The sequence below is a fragment of the Pundamilia nyererei genome, unplaced genomic scaffold (assembly GCF_000239375.1).
Source record: "Pundamilia nyererei isolate P.nyererei 1_Seehausen unplaced genomic scaffold, PunNye1.0 scaffold00005, whole genome shotgun sequence".
In the NCBI taxonomy this organism is placed as follows: Eukaryota; Metazoa; Chordata; class Actinopteri; order Cichliformes; family Cichlidae; genus Pundamilia; species Pundamilia nyererei.
This window is the reverse complement of record NW_005187406.1, coordinates 7241288-7261723: the sequence shown is the minus strand read 5'-3', so window position 1 is coordinate 7261723 and position 20436 is coordinate 7241288. Positions and strand designations below refer to the sequence as shown.

Here is a 20436-nt window from a genome sequence, read left to right as displayed (position 1 = left end):
CTCTGTCTCTCTTCCACAGCATGTCTTATCCTGTCTTTCTTCTCTCACCCCAACCGGTCGCAGCAGTTGGCCCCGTTTTATGTGTGCCTTGAACCTACTTATTCTTGATAAATTTGCGCATGATACGATATTACTCATAGTAAGTTTACAGCTACTCTGCCTAAAAGTGGGCCTAAATATTCTAATAGTGTTTTCCCTTCACCTTCTGTTTGTTCCAGTTTGTTTATATTTGTATCTCCCTCACATCACTGGCAAAATCTACGACATGGTGTTTTTAACTGGGACATCACGCAAGCAGATTCTGTGGCCAATAAACTAAACACTGGCTGGTAATAAAGATGTACATCTCACCAAGGAAAAGACACGACTGATAATTCACCCTTCCAGTCCTTCCTCAATCTATAAGTCATTAGAGAGAAGGGCAGATAATACTTGCAACAAGTCTTAGGTATGAAGGAATTGAAAAGAGAACAACTGACAAGTGTGACCTGCTATCGGCTCATCTTAATGGAGCTCCAAGTGCCACGTGTCTTGGCTCATATTGTGTTGACACAGAGATACAGGCCACCATGTGCTAGATAGCATCAGATTATAACCTGGTTCTTTTGAAGACCTGCTTTCCTTTGTTTCATCCACACATTTCCATTAAAGCCTTCTGGTAAACAGGCATTTTTCTTCAGATATTCTTTAAAAACTAGATTTACTGATAACTTGTTACAGTATGCACCACTATCTGTCATGGAGGTGAATGTGGCTGTCATTGTTGTCCACTCTTTGTCTTTGTCTTTTATTTTCCTTTGTCTATCTCTGTCTATTCCCAGTAGGGGTTGTCACTGTGGTATAAATTGTCAGAGTGGACCCTATCTGCATCTGGGTGGGCTTTTAAGCCAAGCCCATCAGTTAAGCGTTCATTAAAGAGGTTCCTCCTGAAGCTCCACGGAGGAGTCCCAGCCTTTTACCCGACTATGATTTACTGTAACTGTTGCCTTGTTTCTGAGTTAAATGCATGGGTTTGTTATTGTTTTCTCTGGCTGGTGTTTATGTGCAGTACAGTGTGCAACCTTTTTTGTTCTTTTAAGCACGCCACACATAATCTATTTGTCAAGATATCGTCTGAGGAGATGCAGTGTCTTTAAAGCTATTTCTTAGAAGAGGTGAGTCAAGCCCCAGAATACCACCAGAGCATCCGTTTTTGAGATTTTACAGAAGAAGCATGGTTGAAAATATGCTCAAATTCTCTGTCCTGCAAGAGGAAAATGCGGCACTCTGTCAGACTCAAGGGATTCCCAGCAGAGCATTGCAGTTGTATCAGGATGATCAATGTTAATCACTTAACCTCTCAGTGCTTTTAATGTGGCTGATTTCTTAAAGATGAATGTAGTAAGGTCCAGCATACCTGAATTACTGTGAGGAGTGAATGTGCTGGAGCTCATCTCATAAACTACATGCTCAAAAGATGAATGTAGTTTCTGGGTCTTAAAAAAGAAGCCAATACGCAAGTGCCTCAAAGCTGCACTCATTCGAAAAATCAGCAGGCGTTGATCCTGTTATTGCAGTCGGGCTGTTTAGAAGTCTATGGGAACAGAAGTCCTTAGCTCCCTTGGTTTGTGACCTCAGTACATTTTATTCAATCATGATGTTCATTTTATAATTATGTAAAAGGTTAAAGGGAGGGCGTGCCCTGTGATCGGCATGTTTCTCACACTCACACAAATGTGAAAGACTTTTACAGCTGCCAAGTCCATCTTTTATATACAGTCTTTGTCTCAGGACCAAGCGCCTTGACCGTGTTTAACCTTGAGAGTAGCTGAACTCTGCTGTTAGATCGGTTACAACAGTTATTTTGTAAAGAATGATATGCAGTCAGAGGAAATATTATGTTTCCTTCTAATATTTGACTTCATGTTAAATTTTTGTTGTTTCCTATATGCTTTTTAGGAAGGCAGGGTTAAAGTTTGATTAAGTTGCAGCAACCAACCTCCTTGGGTAAGGCAAACAGCCGACCATGCATATGAGAGTCATTTATCGGAGGCAGTGACCATGGTATTTGATCCCATTTTTCTAGCTTTGCTCTCATGCAGCTTGTGCATCAGTGTGGTTGAAGTCGATGAAGGGATTTTCTCTTTTCCATTCTCATTAACTTCATTTACCTGCACTTCCTCTATTCAACGTTTTAAAAGTTTGCATTTATTTTAGCAAAGATTGTGTAACTGTCAGCCTTGACAATACTCTAGCCAGATGAAAGAGCCTTTTCTAAAGCTTGCTATTTGTACAGCACATGCATACATATGAGGGTTTTATTGTCCCATAAGCATGGTATGAGCAGTTCTCCAAACACAACTTATTAAAGAAAACAGAGATGCAGATGTTTGCAGTGCCCTATGGTGGTGCCCTCGGGAGACGATGTAGTATGAAGAGCGCAGACAGGGCGCACGGAGCTTGGCTTGTCTAAGACCTGAGTTAGGCTCATTTTTCACATTGACACTTTGTGGGGGCTCTCTAAGCTACTGAATCCACATTGTAGATGTGTTTAATATTTGTTCACGAGGTAAGAAGGTCTGCTCTTTGTACACTGCGTAAATTGATAAGTTGGCAAGAGCAGCAGCTGATGGAGGGCTGCGTCCATTAGGCTAAAAGTGGGCTTAAAGTTCTGTAAACAAACACACGCTCTGCTGTCTGCCTGATCCGAAATGGACCTCTGAAAAAAAACCCAAAAAAAACAATGCAAAATCTGGAACTGCTGTTGTATTCTTCAAACACTAACATGGCTTGAGTCCAGTTCTCGGCACCACGGAGGAGTTTTCAAACGCAAACACTCAAATGGCTTTTTGCTGTGTCTTTCGTGCTCGTTCAAACTCAATTAACTGAGCTCCTTTAGCTGTTACAGCTGACTGAGGTGGCAGCGACAAAGTCAAGTGTTTTTATTATGATGTGCACAGACTATGAGTTTTCATTGTGTCTTTTTCTCTTCAAAAGGGAGGTGACCCGAGAAGAGATGTCATCTACTGGGGAATGAAGTGTGAGCCATGAATGCAGTGAAAAGCTCTGAGGTCCACAACGGTCCAGAAGACAGACGGTGTCCTGGACAGCTGCAGCGGGCCAGGCAGCTTCATGGAGACAAGGAGAGGACAAACCACGTGTTGAAGAAACACATACAATCAAGAGAAAGCAAGAATGGTGAGCCCTTTCTTTCCATTCGAAATCCTTTGCTCTTTAGCGACTTAAGTCCTAGTATATCATATTTGACACATACACTTTTTGAGAGTTTTCTATATCATCAGTGTGATTTTCCCCCCTGAAAACCTAAATAAATTGTACAATACATTTTTTAACTTTTTTAAAAAGATGTAGCAAAGGTGATACAAACTAAAAGTCATGTGTGGAACTTAAAATCTGATTAATTAATGCTCAATTTTCAAAAATTTTTTCTGACAATTATTCCATGGTTCAGGCATTAAAGGGTTAACTACCTTAATGTTATCCACATTAAATAACCCTGTCCATCAAACTAAACTGACTGTTCAAATGCTGTTATATGCTTGATTTTAAGTAATGATGGCTGATTCTGTTCTTCACTGCTGCAGTTTTAGGTTGAAATCTTATTTTTGCACTCTGAGATTTGGCCTCCTATGTGAACATGTGATCTTCTGTTGTAGTCGTTTCAAATGAGAGATTTTCTTGTCTTTGTTTATGATTTTCTGGGTAGGTTGTATTGGGCAGGGCTCATTTTAAAATCTTTGTGATATACAAAAAAGCACTTAAACTGAAATGACAGTTTTAAGGGCTTGCACGAAAATCTTCCTAAAAGCTGAAAAATGATATGTCTCAATATAATATTCTGATTATTTTAAAACATTTCCAAACATTCTCAACAATCTGTTTTTAAACTTTTGTTTGAATGAACTATTTGTTGTTTACAAAAAAAAAAAAAAAAAATCTCTAGTGTCTATCCAGATTAAAATCTGAATCTTGTTTTTACTTCCCAAACACGTTTCCCATAAATGGAATTTGACTTTTAGTTTCAAGTATCCTAGTTTCCCTGGATAATGCTACACAGCACTCAATGAAGCTAAGCAGAGATAAGCAAAGAAAATCATACGGCTATTGTGTATGTAGATGTGAGTAGCTATAAAAATTGATATATCCTGTATAAGCAACAGCATGCAACTCTGCAAACAAGTCAAACAGTTACAGTGGGTTGTGTATGCACGGTCCAAAAGTGGCATAGGGCAAAGCATGCTCGAGCAGAAACAGTTTGGAGTGTCTGTGAAGTAATTTAATAGATTTATTCTAATTGTAGTGATTTGATTCGATTTTTTTTTACTGTATTCTATTATGTTTAGGGTTTTGGTTTTGTTTTTTTTGTCATTTCTTTAGCACCATTTTTCTATTAGTGCCTACAAAAGTAATATAATATTAATATTAACAATAAAGTCAATAATCAGGTGAAAAGGTTAAGTATGGTGGTCACATCCTCAGAACAATCCTCGAGGCCAAATCAAAACAAGGTTATTTGAATATTTTAGGAACTAATGATTAAATATGTTCTCAGCCCAGATCAAGCTGGTGTATATGTCGCTCACATCACAGGGCTGAAGGTGAAAGTGCCTGAGGAATCTTATGATTTAGGTTGGTATTTTTAGACGGAACTATTCCTGCCATCTCTCAAAATAGTGAGAGCAGCGCAGCATTTCACTTCAAACTGCTAGACCCTGCAAAGTTTTCCATGATGTCATGGGTGGCGTGGGAGTGAAGTAATTGAAGAGGGAGATGAACAGAAACTGGAATCTCCTCAAATTCACCCATTCATTTTATTCCCTTATTCTTCAAGTCAGCCGGTAGACGGGAGGAACAAGAGAAGCAAAACAAGCGAGGAGCCCGAACCGTTGCTCCTCGTGCTCCTGCCAAAGACCAGATGACAAACGCAAATGAGTGATAAGACTGTCACTGGCATAATGGCCCCTTTTTCATTTACACGGTACGAGTGCAGTAGACACAAGATCCTAGTCAATCCTAATAATGAGCTCAGGAGGCGTGTATAATGTTTTCATTTTAGCACTGTGACTGAAAGTCGGACTTTTAGCCTAATAACAATGTTTAAATTAGACAATCCACATTTTTAAGCATTTACATGCAAAGGATCTGCGCCAAATGTATTGAGATGAGAAGATTAATTAGACATTAACTAATTGTAAGTTCTTGCCAGTGTTGATAATGGATTCTTTTGAACCTCTTCTTGACTTAAAACCTAAATGCAATAGTTGGTCTTACTTCTGCCATAAAGCTCAGGCCCAGCAGGGAACAAATGTTCAAACTTCTCCTCACATAAATGAAAGAAGTGAATAAAAAATAACTAAATACTCATAATCAAGGATTTTATTTTTTAATACAAAACAAAAAAAGCATATTGTGTCATTTTTATTGTGAAAATACGACTCAGGAGACAAACACACAATAAAAGTCAAAACTGTAGGTTATGTGATGTTCTACTGATATGACAACTTTTAAGGAAGAAAATGAATAGAAAAATAATTTACCAGTTTTATTTTAGCCTGCACTGATAGAACATCAAAGAGCTGTTCATGCTGTCACATTGTAACATACGCTTGAAAACCTGGCTGAGTAAGAATAGTCTAAAAATTTAAATTGTAACCACCCAGACTCAGCTACAGTAATCTACTGGACTATGTGTAGTATCTAGAAAGTTTGCATTATCAAAGCAAAATTGGTTTTATCACTGCAATAGTCTACATGTCTAAATTTGTTTATGTTGTGAGTAAAATATACATTTTAAAGTTACAAATGTAAAAAATGTTCAGTTTTGCCTCCCTACAAGGAAAGCTCAGTCCAGCAGTCGGTGGGGAGTGACTGTGATGTGCAGACTCAGTTGCTGAACGTAGACTGATATTTAGTTTGTAGACTCTTACCTCATCACTCCCCACAAGGGAAACTCACCACGGCAGCGAGTGGGGAGTGACAATAATGTGCAGATCCAAGAAAAATGCAGCTGTAGTATTTTGTCTCTCCCCACTAGGAAGGCTCATTACAGCTACGAGTGGTGCATGTCAAAAACATGGTACACGTTGGACTTGAATGAATGATTTGTTATCTGGCTTCTGTCCTTGTGAATGGAAGTATAGCTGATGCTACACTTCCAGGATCTGGCCTTGTCACTTCCCACTACAGAAAACTAACTACAGCTGTGAGTAAGGAGTGGCAAACCAACGTGGAGGATGGGATGATATTTCTCCTCATTCCAAGAAGATGAAATTTATAGTGTGCCTACACAAAACTGGCACCTGCGTGTGTGTGCGCGCATGTGTGTGTGTGTGTGTGTTTGTGTCAGATAAAACAGTAACTTGGAAATAAATTGCCTCTTTTAGAAACTGCAAGATTGAAACTTGCAGTTGCCCTGATGTTTTTTTGCTCAGTTGCATTTGTGTTAACACTAAGGCATCAGTGTCCACTGCTTACAAAGATGTGTAAGAGTCCACATGATGGCATTGTTAACACAAGTTTGCCATTAGAGGTGTTACTACTGTACTGCTGCCCACTTACACTTCGAAGGCTCGCTCCTTGTAGAATGGGCAGTGTTCCTTTTGGCTTCATGTTTTCACATTCATGTAGTTTCTCAGAAAGTGCATTTGAGAATTGGTTTGTACCCTTGTAGATAAATTCCTGCATGCTCATTCTAAGCAAACATGCAGTCAGACTTCACCAGTCTTTGCTAGCAGCAGTGTGTTTCCTCAGTCAAAGGTGGCCCCGGCACGGCTGTAATTCTTCACCGGGTCTAATATGAAAACACAGATCTGTCTGATACAAATCTGGGCAGCACTCTTTTCATTTAGTGAGGTAAGAGTTGAGGAGAGGTCCGACTGGGTAAGAGGGTTCTTTGGCAGCTCGAGAGTCTCAAACACCTGCAGTAAAAAAAACAACTGTTATTGCTCCAGTCTGGATTGTTCGTGCGGCACCTTCTTCCCTGAAAGCTGAGTGGATTCCACACTGATTTGATGGTGGCCAGAGTTACACAGATTACTCTCATCTGGAGGAGATTAGTCAGTGATGCTGATAGACATGATCAGCCCGACACTTCATCATTTCACGCAGTTAAACATCAGCCCTGCTCTGCTAGCTTGTTTTTGTAGTGCTGTGCCCTTAAACTGACTGAATCATTTTCATCAGAGAAAATTAGCTTTTTTTCTGATTATAGACAATCATGCATTGTGCAATAGCTTAAACTCCATGCCGGCAGGTAAAAGTTTGAACTTTTAGGTTAGCAGACACAAAGGTTTGAAGTGATTGTAATGAACGGACATTAGCGGAGACATGATAAGAGCTCCATGTTCTGTTAATTGCACTCTGGTTTGAGGGAGACAAGAAATGTTTGCCTTTCTATTCTCATTATCAAAAGCATTTTCTGCAGCTCTGCCAGACTTTCTATCTTAACCACCATCAGCATGAAACATCAACACCATAACAAAAACCAGCATTTCTTTCTTTTCTTTTTTACATTAGGCAACAGGTGGAATGTGTGCCGATGCATTTTTTTCTGCTATTGTTTCTAGCTCCTAATTCATCCGTGAAATTACTCAGATGTTCATTTATCATGTGAGCAAAGCCGAGAGCAACAGGCCCCGAAACAAGAATCAGTTGATGGATAGAACATTTTCTGTGGGCAAATATTACCTCAGTTTGCACGGGCTGTAAACACATTTATTATTTATCAAACCAGTCTGTGTGACGTGATGAAAAACCAAAAAGGAGATTATGAAATAAATGCTTGTATTCAAGGAGAATGATAAATAAAAAGAACACCCCCCCCTGAATTGACTGTGTTTGTAGTGCCGACCCAAGTTTGTAATTGGTTTCATATTTAGTTATACTACAGTACAACGTATGGGAAGGTGTACCAGGGTTCTGTGAGCTCAGACGCATAAATACATCTCAGTTACTTTTGTTGCACCTCTTTGTGCCAAGTTTTCTGACTGGACATTGACCGTTAATTTTTTTTTCTTTGCAAGCTTTGAAATATCCATCTTCCTGAGCCAAGCGCTGTTCACCTATCTGGAATGTACAGTTAAAATTGCTTTGCAGCTTATATAAATACAGGCACGGCTGTTGTAGTGTAGAGAGATGGCAGACCCTTGTGTGGAGAGCGGGCAGCTCTTAGTCACAGTGCTCTTCCAGTGAAGTGAAACGTGGCCTTGTTAGCTTTCGTGCTGATGTCTTTGTGAGTGTGTGTCTTGGTGCTACCCTCAATCCCTGACAAGTGATTAACAACACATCACTGTATTTCTATGATGCTTGATGACAAACTAGCTGTTCTCAGGACACTCGAGCGCACATCATTCCTCTGGTTAGTTACAAAGTGGCAGTGTATACAAATTTTAAAAGATAATACAGTAATCATCAGATACTGTGTAAAATATGCAAGACCAAAATTTTGTGAAACTGAGAAACTGTTATTTTTTCCTATAATGGCACACAGTGGTGTTCTGTAAATTTGTATTGAATTTAGAGATGAATTTATTCATTTATTGTCTGGATGTGTGTTTCATTGATAGCAGTTTTGGTATTAGTCACTGCCTCATCGCTCACTTAAAGTTGCTATAGTCATATTTAAAGGTGCTAGAATTATTACTGCTATATTAACAATGGATTTTATGGCTACATGAAGTGTTCACCCATTATTACCCCAGAATTATCACTCTTCATGCAAGCAGTGGATCTGGGAAAACTCAAATGTTTAACAGGGCCTGCTTTTGAGAGTTGGTGGAGAACAAAGCAGAACTAAAAATGCCAACAAAAATAACAACATTGACATTTGGCCTTCTTTTGGCAGAGACCAAATTCCAAATAAAAGTTAATGCAGCAATGCATTTGATCATTATGTAAATAGTTTTGCTGATAAGTTTCTTTTTATTTATAAAAGTGTTGCTTTCACGGCTTTTTTTCTGCTGCCAGAAATGTAGGTTTAGGGAACAAATGTAATTGTGTGAGGTGTTGTTTAATGTCATGTGTTTTGCTACAAACTTGTGTGGATGCATGAGGGGCAATAGGATACTTTGGTATACAGCTGGAAGAGTCAGGAATCCACTGACCTTCCCATTTGTAGGTAACGTGCTATACCACAACTGAGGGCGAGGACCCAAAAAGAATAGAGGGGTCCATGACCGTCTTAAGGGAGTGTCCCCTCTTGGGGGACTCTCCACCAGTTGCTCCTAGAACTGAAGAAGCTTCTTGGCTGAGAGGTGAAACGTCTTCAAGAAACTTAAAGGAGTCCAGATGCTTTTCTTTCCAAGCTCCTTAGACTACGATGACCTGGATGACTGAGAACCTCATTCATATTCTCTACAGGGGTTTTGGTTATGAGCCATAAAATCCGAAGTAGGGCTATGACATGGTGAAACAATGGTATGTGTCCTGATATCAACCTTGTTTTAATAAAAACACCCTTTTATTTGCAATATCACAGTAAAGAACTACTCTACCTACAAACAGCAAGGAAGCACTGTATCGTACTTCATACACAACACAAACTGAAAATAACTGTTATACAGCACAACCATAATGAAATGATTAAATTTGACATGGTTGGATGTCTTTTGTTGTGGAATCTGGTTTAGTTTAGTTCCCTTACTGGACAGTAAATGGACTGCTTCTGCTGCTAAGCACTCAATATAAACCACTCACCTCTACACTTTTGCTGTGCTTTTCTGTTAAATATTCACACTGCAGTGGATGAAGCAGGGAGCATCCATCGGCGTTGGAGCTGCCAGGAATTGAACCACCAACTTTCTGAGATGTAGATTTAGTAGATGAGCTGCACTGCCTCCTGAGCTAAAGCCGACCCTGTTGTTGTGATTTGGCGCCATATGAATAAAATTGAACTGAAATCTTGTGAACAAAAAAAGATTCATATCAAATCTAAGTTATGAAAAATAATTTAAATTAATGGCTGCAATGTATCTGAACGTATTCCTAAATGATTTATCAAAAGATGATTGATTCGTTTGCATCTTCCACACAAACATTTAATATGATTGTTTATTGAACATCAAAAACACAGTGGTTCCATATTTAGGCAGCAAGAGGAACGATATTGTGTAATCTCATTGGCCGACTCACATTTGGACAGTTTTCGAGAGGGAGGATAGATGTTATTATGATTTCGTGGCTCCTAGTATTATGAAAAGGATTTTCAGATTTGAAGCTACTGTCCACTGGAAACAAAAACTCAGCTGGGCGGCTATTAAACTTTCCGTGATTGTCACTAATATGCGCTGTGGATATGAGTAAGGACAAATGTAATATAGAAGGAATTAAAGGGCTTACCTCAGAAAATTCTATTCAAAGTTTTCATTATTTGTTAGTCTTCATGAAAGCAAGCAATTAAAAGAGTGCCCTCGATCATCAGTCGGCACAGATACCAGGTCCAAATCTTTAAAAGCTTTGCTTGAATTTATAAGGATATGGTAACACAGTACACCAAGTAAGAGAGGGAAAGCGTCCTATAAAACTGCATTATAGAGACATAAGTAATCAGTGCAACACCACATGATTTAGCACTCTTAAATGAAGAACAACACTGGTACTGATCTAATCGCTGGTTCTCTGTAATTACTCATTCATCAGCTGTTAGCAGGAGTGATAAAGACCATCCAGGATTATCTATCTCTCCAAAAATCCGGAAAAGATTAGGTCATTGCATCCACTGAGCTATTTTTAAAGCTCTTAACGGTGGCATATTAAACAAAACGCTTAGAAATTCAATTAAGAAACCACTCAGCCACAATGACCTGAAAATAACCCAGAGTTATTCTAAAACAAAGGCTCTGCCGACCAGCCGCTGTGCCGCTTCACATGTGGGTTGGAAAAAGGAGTGCTTTAAAACCACAGATTTTTAGGGGCTGTGGAGATTAATGAAGAGTTTCTTTTTCCAGGTGTTGTATTGTGGATACAAGAGCTTTGGGTGGTGAATTTTTACCAAGGCTAGAAATCCATGTGGTAGAAATGAAAACAGTAACACAATATACAGCTCTGATCCGGCTCACGGCTTAGATGCGAGAACAGGAGGGCATTCCAGACTCGAGAGAAAGGATGCAAGGAAGGGATCGTTCTCAGATATCGATCACATGTACTACATTCATATTAGTGAAAGTGCCATGTATTCCCGAAGGACCTCTTTAACTTCAGGGAAGTGTTTTAATGGTTTTCACAACCCCTTTGCCCTCAAACCCTTTAATAACACAGTTGGACACCCTGGTATAAATATCAATAAAGGAGACATCTTAGTCCATCCTATAATTTTATCCACATGCGTCTGTCATCATCAGCACTTCCAGGGGCTGTTAGTCATCTTCTACTGCTTTCATTGGCAGTTTAAAGCTGCCACATGGGTTTCTGATTTTAATGTAAGATGACCCTCAGCCTGACAGTCTGTTAGGCATGAACAGAATTGCAGCTCAACAGTGAAAAAGCCAAACCCTTCTGATCGCTTTCTCACTTTGAAAGAAAATTTACAAAACTAATCATTACAAGACTAAAGTACAGACTAATTAATGTGGATAAAATGGACAAAATTGAGCATTTGCTCCATTCCTCTTGGCTTTCAGAATTTAGATTTATTTTACTGGGCTAAATTTTGAATTAAGGCGTTAATTGTAAATGTGCACTCATTACATTTGCTGTAGATATAAGGGAAAATTAGGAGCTAAACAAAGCTGGGGCAACAGTTTGCTGACCTGCGATGACCATGCAACAGCAGATTATCCCAGGTTCAATTGGGGTTCACATTAGTTTCATGGTTGGGTGTTGGCCCACAAGTCCACAAATGAGGACCGACATCACTCACAGCATGCAGAAAGACAGCAACACAATACTGAAAGGAAGCGCTTGCTTGCCAAATGTAGATACAGTGTTTTTCTGAGGGACCTGTGGATACCAGGTTTAGGATATTACCATGTGTCTTTGGATGAGAGAAATTGCATCTGTGTATTAATGACTGTGCACATTTTTTAAAGATCCAGTAGATGGGGTTTCACCTTCCTAAAGTAAACTGGAGGAAAAGAAGTTCTGGTGTCTCACAACTGTGACAAGAAATAAAAACATCCTGTAATGCTTTGGTCAAGCAAGCACAAGACCAGAGAAAATGTAAATGACAAACAACAACAACAGAAAGCTACATTTGTCCAACTAACTCTCTGTGATTCCTCTAATCAGTGGTTGCTAGTCTGTGTCTATTGTGACTACTGTACAATGATAACGTTTTTACAAGCTTGAAAGGTGCAGACACAAACCATTTACCTGGACTGTTACTACCTTTTCTGTATGAAGTCATGGCAAATGGGGAACTATTCACATCCTCTCACCCATAAACAAACATGTTGCCAAATGTCTGTGACAGAGGTGAAGAGGTAACATTGCCGTATTAATGTAAAATAGATCATTCCTGTGATGTTGGATGTGACTCTGGATGTAACTGTCTTGACTGGGACTGGACTTTCTTGACTTGTCTTAACATTGAACTTGGCTCTTGCTATAACTATATACACTCATCTCCCATGTTATTAGGTACACCTAATATATATTTGATAATGCAGATATCTAATCGTCCAGTCAAAGTGCATTAAATTATTGCATTTAGAGATGTAGACATGGGCAAGACATGGACAAGTTCAATCCAAGCATCAGAATAGGGAAGAAAGATGATTTAAGTGACATATGTGGCATCATTGTTGGTTCCAGGCAGGCTGGTCTGAGTTTTTCAGAAACTGTTAATCTACTGGGATTTTTCCACACTCCCATTTCTGGATTTTAGGGCGTCAAGGTGTGATTATGTCAGCATGGTCCAAACAGGATCTAAACAGAATCCAACCACCTTAGCTTGCTTTGTAACTCGAGACTGGACTGCTTTGCCTTATTTGCCTTGAACTGTGCTTCAAGACTCTACACTGTCTTGATCTGGCAACTTTGTTGCATTACTCTTCAGGCTGATGTTGTCTAACTATCATGGCTTGGGACTCAAGACTTCAGGACTATAACTGGTGAACAGTGAATTATGTTTAGGGCTTGAGGTGTTACGGGACTCGGAACTTAACCCTCTTGTCTTAGTATGGAACATACTAGATATAACTGTCTTGCCCAGGTTTGTGAGTAAACAAAGACTTTGTATATTCCTTTAACTGATGGGAACTGGTAGAAAAGCTACTTACTTAAAACTTAAACCTATTGTGCCCACTATAGTATGGAAGATTGATGAATAGGAACCTGCTATGTACATTGCACTGATGCCACATTCCTGTATTGACATGCAAACCTTTCACCTCTCAGTGATATTTGCAGTCCTCACGTGCAAAAATGTAGACTGTAGGTTTGTTTTTGTTGAACATACGAATCCATCTGTTTAACTGCAGTCGCAGATCATGAAAATATCACATTAAAGTCTTTCTTCTAGTCTGTTAATGCCCACTACAAATGTAACTTATAACCCCAAATTATGAACAAATAGAAAAAAAGATTTTGGATCAGCCAAGTACAAAAGGTCCTGCTTCTAATAACTGTGATCACAGTCATGTATTAAGGTGAACAACACGAGCAGAGGAGGGTTGCATGCAAGGTGAAATCATTCTCAGCTCTGTTCCACCTTGCTTTCCCCGCCATCCTTGTGTTGTGAATAATAAAAAAGAAGAATTCATTTTATGGTTTTACTAGTCAGCAACCCAGGTATGCATTTGTCAAAATAGGAGGAAAGTTAGAACCATATGTTAATTTGAATGTGCGGCACCTGGTTGTGATTAAGGTCATGCTGTGGATGATAGAAACACATTGTGCTCTCCCAGAATACAGCCCAATGGACACTGCAACATTGACTCAAATTGGAGTAAAAACATTTAAAAAATCTAAAGGATTCCTTTTAATGAACAGAGTGATTCACAGGCTTACTAAGAATACATATGCCATAATTCTGAGTGCGTTGATGGACAGCGAAGAATCTCCATATAAAAAGCTAATTTTCCATAAATTACAATGCAATTTACTTTACAACTTCTCTCTCAGTATGTGGGCTTGTTTGAATGTGAGTTCTTTTCTTCTTTGAGGCCACAAAGATCTTAAGCTGAAGAGTGGGTTTTTTAGGTTGTTCGGTTTTGAATTTAAGATTTATGTCAGATGGCAAATGTTCAACAGGTGTTACAAATAAAATATGGAGAAACAAATGTTTTGTCAAACAGCATCTTTCTGTTAAGTCTTTTGTTTCGTAGAGCTAGAAGACTCAAAACTGCAAAGTGCAACTGCCAAACAGAAACGTGACAGAAAGATTAAGTTTGACAGAGGTTAAACACATTTGGGCTTTGCTGCCAAATCAGATTTGTTTCTAAAATCAAATCTTTAAGGCAGACTGTCTGCACAATTATTTGCAAGTGGTTAGATTGGATTTGTGAGGACGATACCACTTACCTATCCACATGGATTGCTGTGTATGAAGGTATACCTCCTTCATTCCATGTCACTCATATCTCTTGGTGGCCTTTGGACAGACAAGGCTAAAGTTGAGACGTTTGGCAATCTCACCAATGAATTCTGTAATGTCTTGGATCTTTAGACTTGGCTTGGGACTCCTTGTTTTCCATGTATGTTGATCACATTTTTATGATTAGCCTGACTAAGGTACTGCAGTGTATGTTAATATATCTTTGATTATATATCGATTGTGATGTGATATGATTGTGTTACACTGTGAAACTAGAGAGTAGGCAGTATTAGATTTGAAGAGGTCATGTTTATTGGGATATACATGAGCTATTGTATTATAGCCAGTGTATGTACATTTTAATCAGCAGTACGTTTGTGCATAAGTGTTACGTCCCTGCAGCCCCTAATCATCTCAATGTGTTCAGCTGGTGCTAATTGGCCACACCTAGTCAGCTGTGGATAAAAGCACACCTGAGGCAAGCTTCCCGGGGAGCTCACTTGTCTTTGCCTTGGTGGCACCAGCCATTTTAAGATGAAACCTCGTCTCACTAACACTCTGGTATTCATCTCTCTTTTTTTTTTATGTTGCGGCCTTTGAGTCGGGTCGTAACATAAGCATGTGTAAGTTTTTATGTAAACAAGAACTTGAAACTTTAGCTTATGTTGGAGAGCCAGATATTTTTGTTGGAGGGGCTCTTTTACTGGTGTTGGATCCTAAGTAGTCACAGTGACAAGCGGACTGAGAAATTATGTTTTCAGAGCTTTTACAATGTCAAAGTATTAGCTTTAGTGACACTAGCTCCACTTTTCAGGGTTGAAAGTTTCTTCACAGTATTTCCTTGAAGTATTGTTTCAGTGGTAATGCTACAGTCACAACTGCAGCATTACCAAAATTATTGCTACCATATGCAATCTTGCAATATTGTTGCCTATGAAACAGTTGCTTCAAAGGCCACATCCGCCACCACCACTTGTCGTCTTCAAAGCAACTTTGGTCCATTAAGATGGCAATCGGACCATGCCAGTCTTGGCAGCAAGAACTGCAATCAATCATTTGTAATAATTTCAATGAATCTTTTACATCGCTGTGAAGGAATTTTGCCCACTCTTTGTAGAATTGTTTAATTCAGTCCCATTGGTTTTTTTTTAAATCATCCATTTAAGGTAATGCCAAAGAATTTTAATTATATTTAAGTCCAGACTTTGACCAGGCTCCTCCAAAACCTCCCTTTTTTTCCCTTTTTTTTAGGCATTCAGATTCAGCCTGGCATCTTCCATGCAATATAATGTGTGAGTGAAGTAATCTGCTAGCGACCAAAGAAATAACAAGGAGGTTTTTGGTGCGGCACCGTCAGCTCAGTAGGTAGAGTGGTGGCCCCATGATTGGAAGGTCGGGGGTTCGATTCCCCTGAACAGCTACCCTGAGGTACCCCTGAGCAAGGTACCGTCCCTACACACTGCTCCCCGGGCGCCCAATGGCTGCCCACTGCTTCACTGAGTGAATGGGTTAAATGCAGAGAGGGATTTTCCCCACGGGGACCAATAAAGTACACTTTCTTTCTTTCTTGACCAGAGCTTGCCACGGAGTGTCCGACCAGTGTAAGCCTGTGTGACTGGAACCTTATGAGTGTGCAGAGTCCCTCAGTTTCTTAATCAAATTTGCACCTCACTCATGACTTTAACAATGGTGACAGTGGAAATGCTCAACTTGAGGCTTTGGAATAGGACTTTGCAAACTACACTTAAAAAATTATTAAAAAATAATAAATAATAATAAAAAATAATAATAAAAAATAATGGAAAGGATTTTAGGATTATGCAGTTCTGTTATTCCAGCTTATCAACTTATTTTCTGCAGTTCAGTCCAACTCGACAAGAATAAATTAATAAATTAATTTCATGCAGATCCTGCATGATTTAGTTACGTTGACCATAGAAACATTTTTTGTTCAAATTACAAGTTAGACTCTTGTAAATGTAACAACGTCATTTTGAGTGCAATGGATTTATATATCCATCTTTTTTATACATTGTTCTATTGTTACTAAAATAACTACTTGAATAGAAGCTAAAAGTTACATCCTAACAGCATAAAAAGGAATTTTTAGAAACTTTTTGTCAAAGCATTTACTCTAATCCACCACATTTTGGCATAAATGGCATTAACACTTAAAACCTCAAGGATTTATTTTTAGTTTAGGCAAATTTTATCCTTCTTTTACTCAAAAATGCTATCTGATAGTTTCCATTATGTATCACCTAGTCTAATTTTTTTTATCATTTGGTGCTGAACGTGGAATGGAGAGTACCTGTGCCCTTTGTACAAAACATATTGACGAGGGATACTTTAAGAATTCAACCATTCTGTCTGTAATTATCTAATGGTTCTGTCACACTGGAGTAAAACTAGGATGGCAACCATCTTTGTGACCTGGAAAAATATGCAGCTGCAACATAATTGCATTGAATTTGTAACCGTTGATCCAGAGGTGGCCACCCAGTGGTTGAGCATGAAAAAACCCTCAACATCATGTGTACTACTACTACTACAAAGGTTGCCTAGGCAATCACACCTATGTCATTTTGTAATTAAGTCGTCTTCCTACAGCAACTGTGTCGCTATCTCTGGAGGGAACTATGATGTTCTGTCGACTCTGAATGTAACTAGCTACTGTGAATTTCTGTAGAATATGAGTTTCAACAGAAGGCAACAAATTTGCAATTTTGCTGATTTAGTTAGTCATGTTATCACACACAGATTACATGTAATTGTCAACTTGACCACATTCATTCACAAACTGAAAGCAGGCTGATAGCAGGCTAACTCCATATTACTGCCATTTTATTGGTGTCTTGATGCAACAAAGTTCCTTTGAAGACTGCAGCTGACTGTGAACGGTCCTACCTTTGAAGCAATCATTTCAAAAAAGTTCATTGATACAGGTGCAATAGTTTTGGTCTTGCCCCATCCTCCAACCATTTTCCTTTTTTCAGGCTCAAAACACTTTGACGTGCTGTACCAAAGGACTAATCTGACTTAAGCATGCTGGAAATCTATGCCGTAAACTTCCAAGCCATTGTAAGTTATGATGTAGATTTCCAGCAGAAGTCTAAATCAGGTCTCACTCACTGTGACTCACCCACATTGGGATGATTCATCCCAATACTGCTCACTGTGAAAGTGGTCAGTGTTGGGATTAATAAGCTTCACTATGCATTGCTCAGATTCTTCCTTTTGTTATAAATGTTGCTTATGCCAAATGCAACATGGCACTGAGGGTCATATTTTTAAAGGTTTCACCTGACGAAATACTAACATTCATATTTAGATTTTTACCTGAGCTAGTTGTCTGGCAACTATTTAATATATATTTTCTTCGATTAGTGCTCAGGACAGAAATTTCATAATTTGCTGTTTATGTACACTGTGCTTCCTTTTTAACACACCTTGGAAATTTAATTAAAATGAAATGGGCACTGGAACAGGTATCTGAGTTTTGATCCACTGTTTATATGATTTGATATAGATGACTGTTAAATGATACTAAGCTTTATGTCAGTAGGTTTTACTGTGAAATAATGAACTAGAGATTTTGCTTCTAATCTGAAGAGAGGAATGAGGTCAAACTGTGAAGGATGGCAATACTGGAACATGAAAATGTACTTTCCTCAAACTATACATGCATTGTCTTAGATGGTACATGTACCATTTAAGCACATTTCTAGCCATCACCATCATCATTTTTTCTGCAGTGGATGTCTAGCAATTAATCGCTACCAAGCAGTGTCTGTCTTAACTACTCCCTAACAGCCTTTGCCATTTGATCCTTGCCTCTTGCGTTCACTCTGATGACCCTCCTCATTACTACTGATTCTATTTGGTGGCACCTCACTACATCCTCCCCTGCTACCACCTTAAAATCTCCAGATTCTTTTAGCTTTGCCATGTTTTATAGCATATAGTCCAACTGTGTGCACCTTTTCCCTGTTTCTCCTTGTACATCCCATCCTATCTGACAGTTTATAACCTTTAGCAGTAATATTGCCAGCATTTATGGTTCCACCTTTCATTTCACACTGTCCGTAGCCTTCGCCCAGAAGTCGCCATCCATTCATCAATTTTCTTCTGCTTATCCGGGGCCAGGTCGTGGGGGAAGCTGACCTGTAGTGTTCTCCTGAACAATAGGTGTGACCCCTCAGTATTGCACCCAAAACTGCCACATGAGTGCTGATATAGGAAGAGAAAAAGTGCAGGAAGTATCATCTTTCTGAAGCTGATGCAGCATTTCCCTCTGTGAATCGGTGACCTTCTGTACTGATATGTCATAAAAAATCATGCTAAAAACTGAAGAGATTGTGTACTCGTGTTTCAACATCTCAACATCAAAAGCATCTCTGCTATTTGTCCTGTTCTCTAATTCATGGACAAACAATCACAGCTGGTCAGGTTAGAGTACTTTTTACCTCCTGTCTCTACTAAAATGTATCATTCATCACTGTACCTGTACATTATGTTTTAATCAGTCATGGACAGGTGTAATTCTTTAACTAAAATCAACAATAATAAAGTACCCCATTCAGTTCCTCTGCCGTCCTCTCTCTTGTGAGATCTCTAACCTGCAGAGTCTGAGCCAACAGCAGACCTCTCCAGAGAATTTCGGGCAGCCGTCCCCACAGGCTGTGAGTATTCCTGTGTTTGACAGACAGGAATGATAAGAGTTGCCAAGCATCACGTTCCCAGTCACTGTGCAGCCAAATCCTGCAGTACAATACGAGGTCACACTTGATACATTCAGTCTGATTACTTTTACCAATAGAAGAGTTGACTTTGCTTGTCTGCCTGTTCCTGTGTGTTAAATGTCAAGGTAGTATTATTTTTTTAGAAATACATTTTTTAATTAACAAACAAGACTGAAAAAGTAAATGTTGTATTTTCTAATGAAAGGAAAAAGTCAGAAAAAACATTCACTCGGAGAGAAAGAAAGGAAGGTTCTTGTTATCTGTTTCACTAATGGCCTGACTAATGGAATGGACACACAAAGACAGATAAAGCCAGTGGTCTGTCTGCAGAACTCACTTGCTGTCTTCTATTTCCTTGCCTTACAAGATGCATGCTGTCTGCTTCTGAGAGTTGTTTATCTGACCAATTGCGACTTAGAACACGTCAAGAAACCCAAGCATTTCTGAGCTGTCAGTCAAGCTGATGAAGAGGACAGTTTGCAGGTTTGTGTAAAGTATGCAGAGGTTGAAAGTCCTCCTTGTCAGCACGGCAGCAAGTGTCTCACATCGCACGCAAGTATAGAGCACAGATGCCGGGTGTCTGCATATGTGATGATGTCTGCATGTGTGTGAATTCATACGCACAACCCTAAGAGGTTAAGATAGGCATCTGTTTCCACCAAACAGAGGCTCTTTAGACAGCTGTCACCTTCAGAGGTGTTATCAGACTGTTGTCTGCTCTTGCACTGTTTGTCTCCATTAGGAGTTTGTGCATTTATGATTAAGACGATAAAACCAGTGTTGAGTTTGAACACAGAATAAACTGAAAAATTACAAGGACCGAAATAGGAAAAAAACAGGACATCTCATGACATACCCCATATACTGGAAAAAGTTTTCATTAATAGACTTGACAAATTTATAGATAAACATAAAATAATAATGGATAGTCAGTATGTTTTCAGACCAAATAGATCAACATCCATGGCATTAATGGAACTAATTGAAAATATCACCAACAATATAGATCAAAGACAATGCACAGTTGGTGTTTTCATTGACCTAAAAAAAGCTTTTGACACAATTAATCATGAAATATTACTTGATAAACTGGAGTACTGTGGCATTAGAGGAGTGGTGCTAGAGTGGGTAAGGAGTTATTTGAGAGACAGGCAACAATTTGTGAAGATTGGTGAATATCAATCAGAGTGCCTGGACTGTTTGTGGAGTTCCACAGGGGTCAGT

At 39.1% G+C, this 20436-nt stretch overlaps 1 protein-coding gene across 2 annotated transcripts in view; it reads left to right on the top strand.

The window, feature by feature from the left end:
• Window positions 1-20436, top strand: part of myocd (myocardin) — a 130051-nt gene that overhangs the window by 61011 nt on the left and 48604 nt on the right. For both annotated transcript variants that reach the window (XM_013913838.1, XM_013913844.1), the window contains exon 2: window positions 2977-3177. In XM_013913838.1, coding sequence (XP_013769292.1) covers window positions 3027-3177 — 151 coding nt within the window. In that variant the 5' untranslated portion in view covers window positions 2977-3026. The remainder of the gene's footprint in view (window positions 1-2976; window positions 3178-20436) is intronic.